General features: G+C 27.6%; 4 protein-coding genes across 7 annotated transcripts in view; 1 reads left to right on the top strand and 3 right to left on the bottom strand.

The window, feature by feature from the left end:
* The window catches only part of LOC100741550 (probable serine/threonine-protein kinase dyrk2), a 268,654-nt gene extending 267,484 nt beyond the window's left edge, over positions 1 to 1,170 (bottom strand). For 2 of the 3 annotated variants that reach the window (XM_033321282.1, XM_033321283.1), the window contains exon 1: positions 780 to 1,165. The gene's annotated coding sequence lies outside the window, so the exon portion shown is untranslated. Of the gene's footprint in view, positions 1 to 779 lie in introns of all 3 variants that reach the window. The other variant, XM_033321284.1, reaches the window with a different exon arrangement.
* Positions 1,171 to 4,083: 2,913 nt separating this feature from the next.
* LOC100741106 (DNA repair endonuclease XPF) lies at positions 4,084 to 8,802 on the top strand. 2 transcript variants are annotated; one of them, XM_003490357.2, is made up of 19 exons: positions 4,084 to 4,198; positions 4,281 to 4,397; positions 4,465 to 4,597; positions 4,680 to 4,857; positions 4,952 to 5,131; positions 5,210 to 5,390; positions 5,466 to 5,618; positions 5,698 to 5,811; positions 5,895 to 6,043; positions 6,116 to 6,270; positions 6,360 to 6,591; positions 6,680 to 6,851; positions 6,922 to 7,089; positions 7,174 to 7,311; positions 7,381 to 7,599; positions 7,670 to 7,843; positions 7,933 to 8,073; positions 8,188 to 8,379; positions 8,475 to 8,802. In XM_003490357.2, the coding sequence occupies exons 4-19, from the start codon at positions 4,790 to 4,792 to the stop codon at positions 8,634 to 8,636; spliced, it is 2,598 nt and encodes an 865-aa protein (XP_003490405.1). In that variant the 5' UTR covers positions 4,084 to 4,198; positions 4,281 to 4,397; positions 4,465 to 4,597; positions 4,680 to 4,789; the 3' UTR covers positions 8,637 to 8,802. The 2 variants fall into 2 exon arrangements, with proteins under 2 accessions (XP_003490405.1, XP_033177140.1); XM_033321249.1 differs by lacking the exon at positions 5,895 to 6,043 and having other exon boundaries at positions 5,698 to 5,815; positions 6,091 to 6,270.
* Positions 8,803 to 8,821: 19 nt separating this feature from the next.
* LOC100746021 (probable inactive peptidyl-prolyl cis-trans isomerase-like 6) lies at positions 8,822 to 11,389 on the bottom strand. Its single transcript, XM_033321250.1, has 10 exons — positions 11,047 to 11,389; positions 10,775 to 10,963; positions 10,614 to 10,676; positions 10,383 to 10,539; positions 10,091 to 10,280; positions 9,862 to 10,012; positions 9,591 to 9,780; positions 9,294 to 9,484; positions 9,065 to 9,210; positions 8,822 to 8,978 (listed from the first exon to the last, which is right to left on the bottom strand). Exons 1-10 carry the CDS (start codon positions 11,272 to 11,274, stop codon positions 8,858 to 8,860), a joined length of 1,626 nt encoding a protein of 541 aa, XP_033177141.1. The 5' UTR covers positions 11,275 to 11,389; the 3' UTR covers positions 8,822 to 8,857.
* Positions 11,390 to 11,658: 269 nt separating this feature from the next.
* Positions 11,659 to 13,863, bottom strand: LOC100741430 (zinc finger protein 277). The gene is made up of 8 exons (XM_003490360.4): positions 13,477 to 13,863; positions 13,167 to 13,389; positions 12,902 to 13,079; positions 12,625 to 12,827; positions 12,397 to 12,559; positions 12,104 to 12,316; positions 11,887 to 12,029; positions 11,659 to 11,807 (listed from the first exon to the last, which is right to left on the bottom strand). The coding sequence occupies exons 1-8, from the start codon at positions 13,487 to 13,489 to the stop codon at positions 11,687 to 11,689; spliced, it is 1,257 nt and encodes a 418-aa protein (XP_003490408.2). The 5' UTR covers positions 13,490 to 13,863; the 3' UTR covers positions 11,659 to 11,686.
* Positions 13,864 to 13,916: the final 53 nt, after the last annotated feature.

Raw genomic sequence — 13,916 nt, 5'->3', positions numbered from 1 at the left:
GAAACACATGTGGCGGTTTCGCGGCGAAATGTTTTTCAACCACAGAAACGAAAACCTAACCTACCTCGCGTTCATCTATCTTCCTCTTCATTACATCACTTCACCGTATCTCGAAGCTACATACATTTTACATTGCATACACGTGTGAAAACCTTGCCCAATGTTTGTTCTCTTTCTTTCGAACAAGTTCGTTAGTAGCATCTTAACTAAATTAGATTGTCTAACGAAATATCCTTCCGCGGAACGACAAGAAAGAATTGCAGGCAAGGACCATAGTGCCTCTCTTATGCCAATTATGAATATGTCATTTCAACAGATTATAGAAATTCATAATCGAATGTACAATTCTTTAATGCTTAAAATCACAAGATGGGACATTATATTTGTTATATTACATTTATTGACTTAATATTAGAATTATCAAAGTAATCAAAATGATAAATTTTTCATGGTAATTACGTAGATTTACAACGATGCACTTTTGATAAAAGCTTTTCCTTTCCTTTACACTATTTTCTCATATACCTTTCATTTTCTCTTATTATATGAGTCATCGATAGTTTCGATATTAATTTATATACTTCAGTACAAAAGAAAGAGATATTTAATCCATTTTTTTATTGAAAGAATGAAAATCTGCATATTCACATCGATATAAGAAAGGCGATATATGATTCTTCGAAGATAAGAATCCACGTTCGCGACACTTTAGAAACGGTACAAGGAACAGAGCATACGCGACAATTTTTTAAGATAAAATACATTTGTGTGTTACTTACCATGCAGAAGAACTTCACGTCGGCGTTACGCCCGCGCACGAAAACAATCTAAAGACGTACTCCAAAAAATCCGTGAGCGTGTGTCGTGGTCCTGGTTTGGTCAGGAAAGATTCCTCTGGATTATAGCCTTGCCGTTTCCCTCGGTCTTTGTTACCTTCGCAGGTACGGATGGATAGCCGGCGAATAGAAAAACCTCACACGCGTAGTCCCGCAGTGGAGAATAAAAAAAGAACGATACGCGATGAATCGAAGTCAAGTGCAATACACACACGAACAACCGCACGGCGCGCGGGTTCAGCGGCCGACTGAAAGGATGCAGTCGCGTTTGGTCCGCCATGGTCCGCTCACGGACCCCTGTGGCCCCTCGTGGTCCGGCCATCCCCCCACCAGATCGCGACAACAGAGACAAAGCAGCTGCGCGCGCACCTACACATTTTTTGACCCTCCACCATTCTCCCTTCCCTCTTTTCCCCACTCTACGACCCTTAGGCTCGATTCACCGCCGTATCGTCCCTTAAGTCTTCTCATTCGTACACACATGCATACTCCCTAGTGATAGGATCGATTCACCAGGAATTTCTAATTCCCCACTCATTCGATAAATGAATCTTTGAGAAATCTGAAATATGGACAGAATGTATTGTAATTATATTAATGGTACACACTTGTTCGTAAATCATATTTCATTGTAACGTTTTTAATCACATTAAATACAATTCTCGAACATTTATAATAGTTAATGTGTAGCGATTAAATGTGGATATTTGCGATTAAAATAAGTGAAGATGTTTGTAAGAAAAATTGGAATTAGATTAGTAATAAATAAAATGCGGGTTTTTTTACATTTATAGGAAATTTGTAGCTGTATTAATGCATATAGATTCTATTTTTGAAATTATATATTTATAAAAATGCAAATCTGCATAAATATCCGTAGTCTAGTAATAAAACTATAGAAATATATGTAAGTATATACATATTTAAACTATTTAGAAATACGTAAACGCCTCCTTTCGTTTATACTGAATTGTATAACCTTTGTAATCTGAAGGAGAATAATAAACATACGTACATATATAGAAGTACGCTGGTCAACTCCATAAATTGGAAAGTTCAGGGAAGTGATAATGTTACAAGTACTATCTTTTAAATTTACCTTAAAGTTTATTATTATTTATGTCGTCCTCATGAGTACTTGTGTAATAAAATTAAGAAATAAATAAAAAGTGCAGTTGACCAGTTTGTCTTCTGAAAAACTTATTTATTGCTGTTGAAATAATTAAAAAATAATAAGACAATACCTTCTGAAATGACTCATCCAAATACGAAGGCTTCCTAAAGTGTTATCGGCGGTATTCATAATTGATCTTAAGTCGTTTGTTAGAGTATCGAAAACGGATCAAGAGGGTATTGCTCCCATCGCTAATAAGGCGTCGCACACATCACTACCCAGGAGTCCTTAGTCGACACTCTCACCCGCGCTACCGCTCGCCCCCTCTTTCTTCCACTTGCAGACTCGTCATAGGCCCTGTTTACACCCCGCGAGAAGGAGAGACTGTTACCGGTCTGGTAGCTTATATCGATGTAGGAAAAAGTGTGTATTATACCGACCGATCCTATTGCACTGGTTGAATCAAGGTAACCGCCATGCAATTCGACGGACCAGTGTTAGACTACCATTGGTGTCGAAGAACATGAATACGATGACGACCTTCTAATGCCTCCTGATAACACGCTATTTGCGTAATAGAAAATATACAACATTTAGTTTCTACACTATAAAGATATAGTGCAAATTGCTAGATCTGATCACGAAATTAAAGACAATTAGGATTATTATTGCATTTGTTTCATTTGCTTGATTTTTCGATTGATGCAATAACAAAATAATGTTTCATTAATTGTCACTTTTATTTCAAATAATTTTAGGAATAAGAATAATTTTACTAAACATTTTTTAACATTTTCATGAAAAATTATTACCAACATATATGTATAGCATCTAATTATTACAAATAATTCCTACTAAGTAATTATTATTATACCTCTTTTCGTAATAGTGATGCACCGGATATCGTACTTGGTTACGAAGTGTTAGGTGCGAGCAACAAGGGACCTATAAACAAGAGCTTTGATACGTGTTAATCATCGTCATAGATTATGTGAACAATACTATACCCTTGTAAAAATAATTTTTGCAATTAAATAAATAAATATGAGACTAGAACATAATACGTAATTTGTAAATTAAATTTGTATGAATTCATAAAGTATGTACATACATATACATACATATATATGTATAATTGCTCTAATTTTTCTACAGTGATATTTGAAAGATTATTGACTTTATTCACAATTAAATTACACTGTATTTTAAATATTTATTTTAAAAGTAGTCAGAAGTTTTCTAATTATTACCTATCATGATCTTCATCAGTTTTGTTAATGTATAATATGTATATAAATATATATATCTTATAACCACTTATTTGCTTTTATTATTCTTAGCGTTTGCAATATGATTATATGCCATACAATATAATTATTGGCATACGTAAGTACATATCTTGTTATTTAAGCCTTAATTTATTATGTTATTAATTTATATATGTGTATGTACATGTATAATGTATAAATATATTTAATGCGACATCTGCCAAACTTTATTCAATTAATGCGTTTATCAAATTTGAATCAAAATACATACTACGTATAAAATAAACCATATGTAATATAAATGAACTTTTTATAATTGTTATAATTTCAACATTCTGTAATTTATTTACAAAGATCCTACATGTTATTCCTGCAAGAAATAATATATAGGATGAATTGTTACTTTTAATTTAAACATGTTAACCTCAAATATTTTTTTCGAACACAAACGTACATAGCTCGAAAGATTGCTGCAAAATATTTTATTGTAAGAATATAACTTTTTAATACAAATTTTATATATTTATTAAATATTCATAAGATATGTTAGCTTTAATTGATAACATAATAGTTACAGTTTTATTAATTAATGTTCCATTTTAACTTTACCAGAAACACTTTACATATGAATTGCGTGCAAAGAAGGTTAATTGGGTAATATTGTTATTATAGTGAGATTTTTAAGGATTATAGCAACAAGTTTATGATTATTGCATGTTGAACATGTTAACATTCATTATACTATGAAGAATATATTTATATTTCTTGTTTTGGTAAAGACATTTTTTATATACTTATGATTTGAAATTCTTGGATTATTGTACAAACCTAAAATAATAGAACTTATTTTCACAGATATCCTATGTGTTAGCATCTACAGATAAATTATTACATTATGTAACTGATGAAGTTGCAGGAGGTTCATACAAATATTATAATTTAGCTTACGATGGTTTTGTTAGAATAGTGTTAATATCTGAGTAAGTAAGTTATTAAGATGATGTTATATTAATTATTAATTTACATACATATGTTGTTTTTACATATATATATATTTCATAGGGTTGGAGATACAGATTTATATGCTTCGCAAATAATAACAAAACCGACATACGAACCAGATCAATATTGTCTTCAATCTGCTACATGTGGGGATGATGTTATTGTTATTCCTGATAGGTATATTAAATATAATTTTGTATAAACAAATAAATATATAAATTGTAGTAAATATATCTTTTTTCAGCTTTAAAAGACCAGTTAGTATAGGAATATATGGACATCCATCACATGAAAGTAGTAAATATATTCTTTTAGTGTATGAAACAACAGATACAGAAAACATATCATTTAAAAGAAATTTAAATATTCATAATGAGGTATATATTAAAATACAGAAATATCTAAAGTGCATAATACATGCATATTTCATATAAGTAATTGTAAGTATTATTATTTTAGGAACAAAAGCCATCAATCTCATCATCCATTATCTGGTATTTGTTAGATTTTCTTTTTCGTATATTATTTTGATGTGTTGTAATACATTGCATGAGTTTCCTTAATTAATCATGTTGGAGTACGAGAATCAAATATTTTTGGAAATACTCCATGAAGATGGTTTGGTTATTACTGCAAAGTAATTATTGTATTTACTTCTGTATTATATAAAATATATTTCACTTATTTTGTTTCTCAGTTGATTCTGACTTATTTATATTATAACTTTTTAGAGGACTTGGCTTAGAAACTGTATTTGCAAATATATTAAGAGCATACATAGATCCTGGAAATTTAGTTATAGTTTTAGGGACTACAAATCACGATGAACAATATTTTATTGATTTTTTAAAAAGTCAAGGACTCAATCAATTACCCCGTATTGTATCTTCCGAATATACCTCTGATGAAAGGTTTGCATCACAATAGCAACTTTTTGAACCAAAAATCCCGTTTAATATTTTCACTTTGTTATTTTTTAATAATTATAGAGAAGGACTGTATTTGGAAGGTGGTGTGCTATTTATGTCAGGTCGAATTCTTATAGTAGATTTCATAAAAAAAAGAGTTCCATTAAATTTAATTACTGGAATTCTCGTATACAGAGCACATAATATATTAAATTCATATCAAGAAGCATTCGCTCTTCGTTTATATAGGCAACACAATAAAGTAGGTATTTAGAAAGGATATGAGTCCCTGTTACATAATATAAAGTATTATTCTTAATTTAATAAATTTTTGTAGACTGGTTTTATTAAAGCTTTCACTAATTCGGCATTGGCATTTACTGTTGGATTTATGCAAGTAGAACGAGTAATGAAAGCATTATTTGTTAAAAAATTGTTTTTATGGCCGCGTTTTCATACACTTGTAAATAATAGTTTAGAAAAAAATAAGGTAATAATATTATATAGTTATTAATATTAAGATATATCACGAATTTTAGCGTAAAAAGTTCATTAAACAATTTTTTTAGCCAGATGTTATCGAATTACATATAAAAATTACACCAAAAATGTTAAACATTCAAACTTCTTTACTTGATATAATGAATTATATAATAAAAGAACTAAAAAGGCTTAATAAATATGTAGGTATGAAGTCTTAATAATTTATTAGATTATATAAAAGCTAAAATCCGTCTATCTCTTTTTTCTTTTTACTTTTTTACAGTTGGATTTAGATGATTTAACTGTTGAAAATGCAATAGCTAAAAAGTTTCATAAACAATTACAATCACAATTAGATCCTATGTGGCATCAACTTAGTTCTACTTCTAAACAATTATTATCTGATTTAAAAATGTTACGTGATCTTCTCGCGTAAGTATTCAAAAAGCAATGAAACAAATAAAATTTATTTCCTACAGAAAAATATAAAAATTTACAATTTAGATGTTCAACATATGAAGATTGTGTATCGTTTTATGCTATGTTAAATCGCTTACGCACAATGGAATATGCTGTAAAAAATAGTGGCTGGTTAATGTCAGATTCTGTAGATGCTTTATTTAAAAATGCGAAAGACAGAATTTATAACGAAAAAAATGGTAAACTTGTTTGCACAGATTTCTATTTTAAAAAATAATTTACTTTATTGGTTTCGTAATTTGATAATGTACATATCATTTTTATATAGAAATAAAACCTGAAGCTACTCCAAAATGGACAGCATTAACGGAAGTATTACTTGAAATTGAGAATGACAATAAAAAGAACAAAACTAACAAAAATCCTGAAAAGGTTCTTATTTTGGTACATGATCGAAATATTTGTTATCAATTAAGAAATTATTTAACTATGGGTGCCAATAAATATTTACTGTATGAAGCAGTAAAGAAACTTTCTCATAAAGAAATAACAAAAACAACGTATGTAACAAATTAAAAATATAATCTTTTATTTAAAAGCATATATATACTTAAGATATACATTTTATTGCTTCATTTACTTTAATAGTGGAAAGAATGCAGAAGAAAAATCTACATCTGCAGAAAATAATGAACATAGTACAGAGGAAGAACAAGATGCTTATGTATTAACATTATCTCAAAAAGTCAAAGAAGAAAATCAATCTGATTCAACAGCTGAAGATAACAAACAACAGACTTTATTTGAAGATTGCTCACAAGTAAAACTAGAATCTATTGTACTGTGTAATGTATGAAATTAAAAGAATTCTATATGAGCTATTTTTGTAGATTGCTGATCTGGATTTAACTAACATAAATACGAACACACCTATTGTTTTGATACAGTGTTTGAAAAAACACGGTGATCCAATGGCATTGCAACGCGCTTTAACAGAACATACACCAAATAATATCATTATGTACGTAGCGGACATGTCTGCTGTACGACAAATTGAAGTATGTGTGAAATTAATAAAACAACTTTTTCTAATTTATTAATGAAGTATTATTATAACTCAAGTAGATATATTTTTTATATAGGTTTATCAAAATAATAATCCATCGATAGATTTAAAAGTATATTTCTTAATCTATGAGAGCTCAGTGGAAGAACAAGAATACCTTACATCTTTAAGACGAGAAAAAGAAGCATTTCATCTATTGATTAATGCTAAAACTGTATGTTATTGTATTTCAAATGAATCTTTACATATATATGAATTATAACAAAGTATATTTTTATGTCAGACAATGGTTATTCCTGAAGACCAAGACGGAAAATCTGATGATTGTTTAAATCTTGCAATACAATCGAATGCAGATGGTGAATTGAGTACACGTAAAGGTGGTTTATCGAAAATATCTGAAATTCCTAATACTGTCATAGTTGACATGAGAGAATTCAGAAGTGAACTACCTGCTATACTTTATACACGAGGCATGAAAGTTGAACCTATAACATTACAGGTATAAAGGAATTAAAAAATTTTAAATGATTTAAAGGCAGAAGGTATTTATATTATAATTATGTTTATAGGTGGGAGATTACATTTTATCACCAGATATTTGCGTTGAAAGGAAGAGTATTTCTGATTTAATTGGTTCTTTAAATAGTGGGAGATTATACAATCAAGCTATTGCTATGACAAGACATTATAGCAAACCAATGCTTCTAATAGAATTTGATCCAAATAAACCATTCTGTTTTCAAGTACATATATATGTTTTATATATACTGCAAAGTTACTAGCAGTTACTTAAATTTTTAAATTCATTAAAAGGCAAAATTCTTAATTATAGGGATATTATTATGCTAGCAAGGATGTTCAAAATATGTTTATCACTTCAAAACTTCAACTTTTAACTTTACATTTTCCTCGTTTGAAACTTGTATGGTCACCTGGACCTCATGCAACAGCACAATTATTTGAAGAACTGAAGGTAATAAAATAAAATTATAATTTATAAGAGTTTATAGACTCAAAATACATAAAAGTAGTAGTATGCTAAATTGATACCATTCATATTACTAATTTATCATATATAAATTTATAGCAAGGAAAAGATCAACCAAATGCAGAGAAAGTTGCGCAAGTTGGAATTGAAGAAAACAAAGAAATATTAGCAGAGAAATATAATCCTCGTATTCAAGATTTTGTTTCAAAATTACCTGGGGTTACTTCCAAAAATTTACATTTAATATTAGGTAAAGGACAATCACTAGATCATCTTAATAAACTTACAAAGGTAAGTGCTGTAATTTAAATTTTGTTAAGATAAGGTATTGGATTTTCGAATAATATAAAGAATAGTACATTTGAATAATGCTATTTTCCTTTTAGGAAGAACTTATTGAAATGATTGAAAATAAAACCGAAGCAGAAATGTTATATAGTGCATTTCATGAAAAACTTTCTTCAGCTGAAGAAAAATCAAGCACAAATAGTAAAAAACTTGCATCCAAAGGTCGAGGAAAAAAACTGTTTACTAAAATCAAACAGTAATATTTTAAATACTTTACTTTTAATATGTTGTTTTCTAAAATGCTGGTTGTTTACATTATTTTTATGTTATGTTTAAATAAAATTTAAGATTTGTGGATACTGTATTGTAACTTGTGTGATATGAAAAGAGTTGTGTGTGTATAAATTTCAAAAAAAAAAAAATAATAAAAAGTGAGGCATTTCTATCTATCAAAATTATAATTTTCTTCATTACATTCTTATTATTCTTGCATTTCAACAGTTTTTAATAAACACAATATAGCTTTATTTAATATTTCTTCTATTAGTGACATACAACCTTCTGAGACTAATATATTATTGACATGTTTTAGTTCAAATATCCTGTAATTATAAAATTCCATAAAAGATAATAATAAAATAATTCCATAAAAGATATTTCTTCTTTAATAAAAAGTTAAATGGCATACTTTGCAATTTTCGCAGTTCCACATTCCTGAGAAATTATAGATTTCTTTGCAGCCTTTTTAATAGTTTTTAATACTATTTCATGTGCAATTTCTAATATTTTATGTATTGTTGCATGAGTATTAAATGAAATATGTTGTAGACAAAACTATATAAATTATGTATATATGATATGAGATTTACAAATATTAAGTTGTAATTAGTAAACTGAAATTTTAACATTTAACTTACTTCATTATGCTCATGATGAAAAATGTATGCTAAAATAATTTTAGAAACTTCTGAGATAAATCTCATTTTTTTTTGTTCAGTCATTATATCTGGTTGAAAATTTAACAATAAATCGTGAAGTTTAGCAGTTATCGTATTATATTCTGCCATACCAATTAGATGAATTTTTTCACAAAAACGCATATCCATTCCTATAAAAAATCATACAATTTCTACTGAGTATTTATGTTTACAAAGGAAATACATATGTATATATAGTAATACTAGTACTCCATAGAACTCTTTATCTTTAAACACCTGGTTCATAGTCACTTGAAAGACAATAGAGACCATTTAAATACCGTTTAGCCAACAAAAGCGATTCAGTATCGCGAATGTCTATACTATCCACAATATTATCAAGCCATGGTGTAATAGAGTAAAAATCAAATGCAGTATCAGTGATTCTTACATCTTCTCCTTCTATACTTGCTGGTGGTTGATGTTTCTGAAATAAGGGCAATAGGAAATTAGTGTACAATACAATATAAATATATTTATAAATATAACTGGTTTCAATTATACAAACAAGGAAGATCCTTGATTCTGCCTCCAACTTAAGTTCATTATTAAAGCTATATTCTCCACATTGTGAAATTACAATTTTTTTAAGTGGATGTTCATAATATGTTGAAATATCTTCTAATATTTTTAAAGTTTTAGCACCATCTATAAGTTGTCTTTGTACAAGTTTTAAATGTTTATTTTATTCTGCTTTAATCATATAAAAATACTTAAGATTAATACATTTAACTCACCCAAAAGCAACATAAAAATGATTCATCCAAGGATTTGGTTTTAAACATACAACAAATTGTGATCCATTACAATGTTTGCCATCATTTGTCATTGAAAGAACTCCTCGACGATCATGAGGAACACAATAAGATTCATCAGGTATTGTAACATCAGCAGCATTATTTTTATCCGATTGAAATGGTTCAAATCCTACAAGAAGCAAATATTTAGAATAAAGCTGACAGTAGGTAATACTTGAAAAATACTCAAAGTACTAAACCAAAGACTAATTGATATAACATTGAATTATACCTCCTATACCTCCACATTGGAGCCATCCATCTTTAACTATACGATGCAAACATGTATTTATATAATAAGCATCTTTGTAACATTCTTTTACTTCATCATATCCAGTGCAAAGATTTAAAAAATATTGACAAGTTAATGGCAACAAATCAGAATATAGCTAAATTAATATAACATTTAATATAAAAGTTTTGTAAGATTGTTATGCTTTTTAAATTATGTGCAAATTCTTACCATAAACACGAATGAACCAATAGGTGTATCATCTATAGAAAATGTGAAATAAACATATTTTCTCTAAAGTTTAACAATGTCATATTAGTGCACAATTTATATTATTAGATTACTATATACAAAAAGAAATAAAATCATTTATACAACAAAGAATAATTTACCTTAGATTTTTCCATAAATTTTTTGCAATGTTCTGCAGCAAGATCTTCATAATATTCTACACCAACAGGTAAGCTAAAAATATAATCTTGACTTATATAGTGCAAGAATTGTATATCATTACCAAGGAATTTATTATTTATAAAAATAGCAACAGTTTGTGTTAATGACCACATTTCACCTCCAATTTGCTAGAAAGATATAATTATAATTTATAATTGATATACTAATATTATAACGTACTTTAACAAGTGGACTAATGGCAGTTTATTACTCTTTTCATTTTAAGTATGTATTCATGCCACTCAATTTGAAACATTTCTATAATTTGTGGCATGCAAAACTTAAATGCCAAATGTTGATATAATTTCTCTGCATATAATCGTGCCTTCTGAAAAGCAATAGTATTTATAATACCTATTACTTTAATTTGAATGCAATCATTTCTACAAGAGTTTAAATAAAATTTGTCAGATAATTCTCTTTTGACTTTATTTTGCATAATTGCAAAGTTAATTTTAATTTTCCTTAAGTAAGTTATTTAACATAGTAATTGAACCTAAGTGATAAAGGTGTATAAATAATGAATAAATCTAATTTGTAATTTAAGTTCTGTTGTGGCCACTGTGTCATTACAATGAAAATAGATTGCTACAACAACATTTCCCAACTGAAGTTGTACAAGATTAGCGAGAAAAAATGAAGACTACATTTGAACCTAGTGAGAGAAGTTTATTTTATCATTTGCGACGGTATACTTGTAATTATTATTTATAAACTCAATCCATTTATTGTTGTGTTTGATTTATTACAAAAGGACATAAAATATTCATATACTCAACTAACATTACTATCAAATTCATCCTAATGTGAATAATAAAATATATCTTTTTATATTTTTCAGAAAGTCTTTATTATTTAAGTGTTTCATACATTGTCTCTGTAGCATTTTCAATATCACTTTCTTCATCACTAGTACTACTTGTATCCAAATTATATAAAAAGGATTCATTTTCATTCATAGGAAAATAATACCTGAAATTTTGTGTTATTAATATGTAAAAATTTTAATTAATCTAATAAATTATGATTTCATATTATGTAAAGTACTAACTCTGGTTGATCCCACACTTTTTGTGAAGGTATCTTAAAATGATTTTCTTCCTTCATGTGTTCCAAAACAGTATCCACTTTCATTTCACAAAAGACACATTGTTTTAAATGAATTTGTCTTCTGACATAATTAACTACTTTTACCTGTTTTAAAATAATAATTTAACAATTTAAATTTTTACACCTTATTTAATTTAATCTTATTTGTTTAATCTTACTTTTTGATAAAATGTTAAATCTTTTGATGCAATTTTAAAATCAAAATCATGTTCTGCTTTCATATGTGTAAGAATACGATGGAAATGCTTATCACTGTAAGTACAGAACAAACAAGATATTCCAATGCCTTCATCATTCCAATCTGACCAGGTATCTTCATCCTCATTTTCACTGCTTTGATCTCCTACCACATCATTTTCAGTGTGAGTATTCTAGATACAGAGAAAATTATGCATTTATGTATTTACATCTTTTATGAACAAAACTGTTATTAAAGGATTTATCAAAATACCTGTTTATGTCTCCATGATTTTCCAGGTTCCAAGTAATTATTTATATAAAATTTATCATACTCTTTATTATTTGGATTTATCCTTTTGTGTAACTTCTTACGCATATGTTCCTTTAAAGCTGTACGATCTTTAAACAATTTTTCACAATATATGCATATCAAACTGAAAGAAAAATATTTGATATCAAAGCAATATCTATTTAATTAATATATGTTTGTATATCTCACTTTTCAATAGCTGCTTGAATTTTATCTAAAAATTCATCTATGAATACCAAATTATCTGGTTTCCCAAGGTATAAATTATGTTTTTGGGCTAAGTGCTTTATATACGTAATACGTAAACCTGAAAATTCTGTTCTACAAAACATGCAACCACGATTAAAGTTTATATCTTTCCTTTCTCTTGCTTGTTCTGATAAAACCCATTCCTTAAAACAATGAAAACTCATATGTTGTAATATTTTATGTATGTATATAAAAGTTTTATAGACTAATAATGTACCAGTTTAGCTTGATGTATTTCATGTCTTAAAGTTTTATCTTCTGAAATACAATCAGAAAGTAGATAATATTTTTCATTTTTACTTGGTTCTCCATCAGGGGTGCAATCCATTAACATTGTTGTACAGAATTTAGTTAAAGGCTCTTCCTTAAATTTCACACTCCAATAATGTATATAGCTAAAAATAATACCAATTTTTTATTTTATGAATATTTAATTTTTAATTACAATAAAATATATTATTTCAAATAAATCAATAGTAAACCTTTTTAAACTAGCAATATTCCAAACATCTCCTATTACAAGACGATGTTTTTCAAATAAATGAGACAACAATTCTTTTTCATTTTTTGGAAGAACGAATTTTTCATCGCACAAAACACATTTTGTATTGTAAGGTTTATCATCAAGTCCAACAAATTGAGATTTAAATACAGTATCATCTTCATTATAAACACTGTTTATAGGTAACAAATCTTTATATTTTTCTACAACATAATATTATACAATATATACTACAAAATTTGCAAAATATTTATAAAATTAAGTAAGATGTAAATATATAAAATATATACCTGTCGAATTCATAGCTGTTCTACTTTTAATATCTTTTAAATCAATATATAATTTATAAGATTTAAATTTATTTCAGAAATTTCTTTCATACAATAGGTTAAATATTATTTATTTTATATAATATATGATACATGACACATATCCATGAAAGTAAGAATATGATTTATATTTCTTTAAAGTTTGTAGATAAATTTAATATCCTGATAAATTAATTGTACATACAAAGGTATGGAGGAATATTACTATTTGTTACTGAACAGTACTTTGCCCTGTCAAAGAACTCATGTTTCTGTTGTTCAGTCAAAATGAGAAGTTTCTATTGGATAAAATTAGAATGTTCTTTTTCAGTGTAACATTTAAATACAAAATAAACAACAAAGTACTGCGAGATAAATGCTTTGACTGTAGAAATCTGAATATTTATGATTAATTTTAATAA

This window comes from Bombus impatiens, unplaced genomic scaffold (genome assembly GCF_000188095.3).
Source record: "Bombus impatiens unplaced genomic scaffold, BIMP_2.2 scf_0418, whole genome shotgun sequence".
In the NCBI taxonomy this organism is placed as follows: Eukaryota; Metazoa; Arthropoda; class Insecta; order Hymenoptera; family Apidae; genus Bombus; species Bombus impatiens.
The sequence above is the reverse complement of the archived record's forward strand: the minus strand, read 5'-3'. Positions and strand labels throughout refer to the sequence as shown.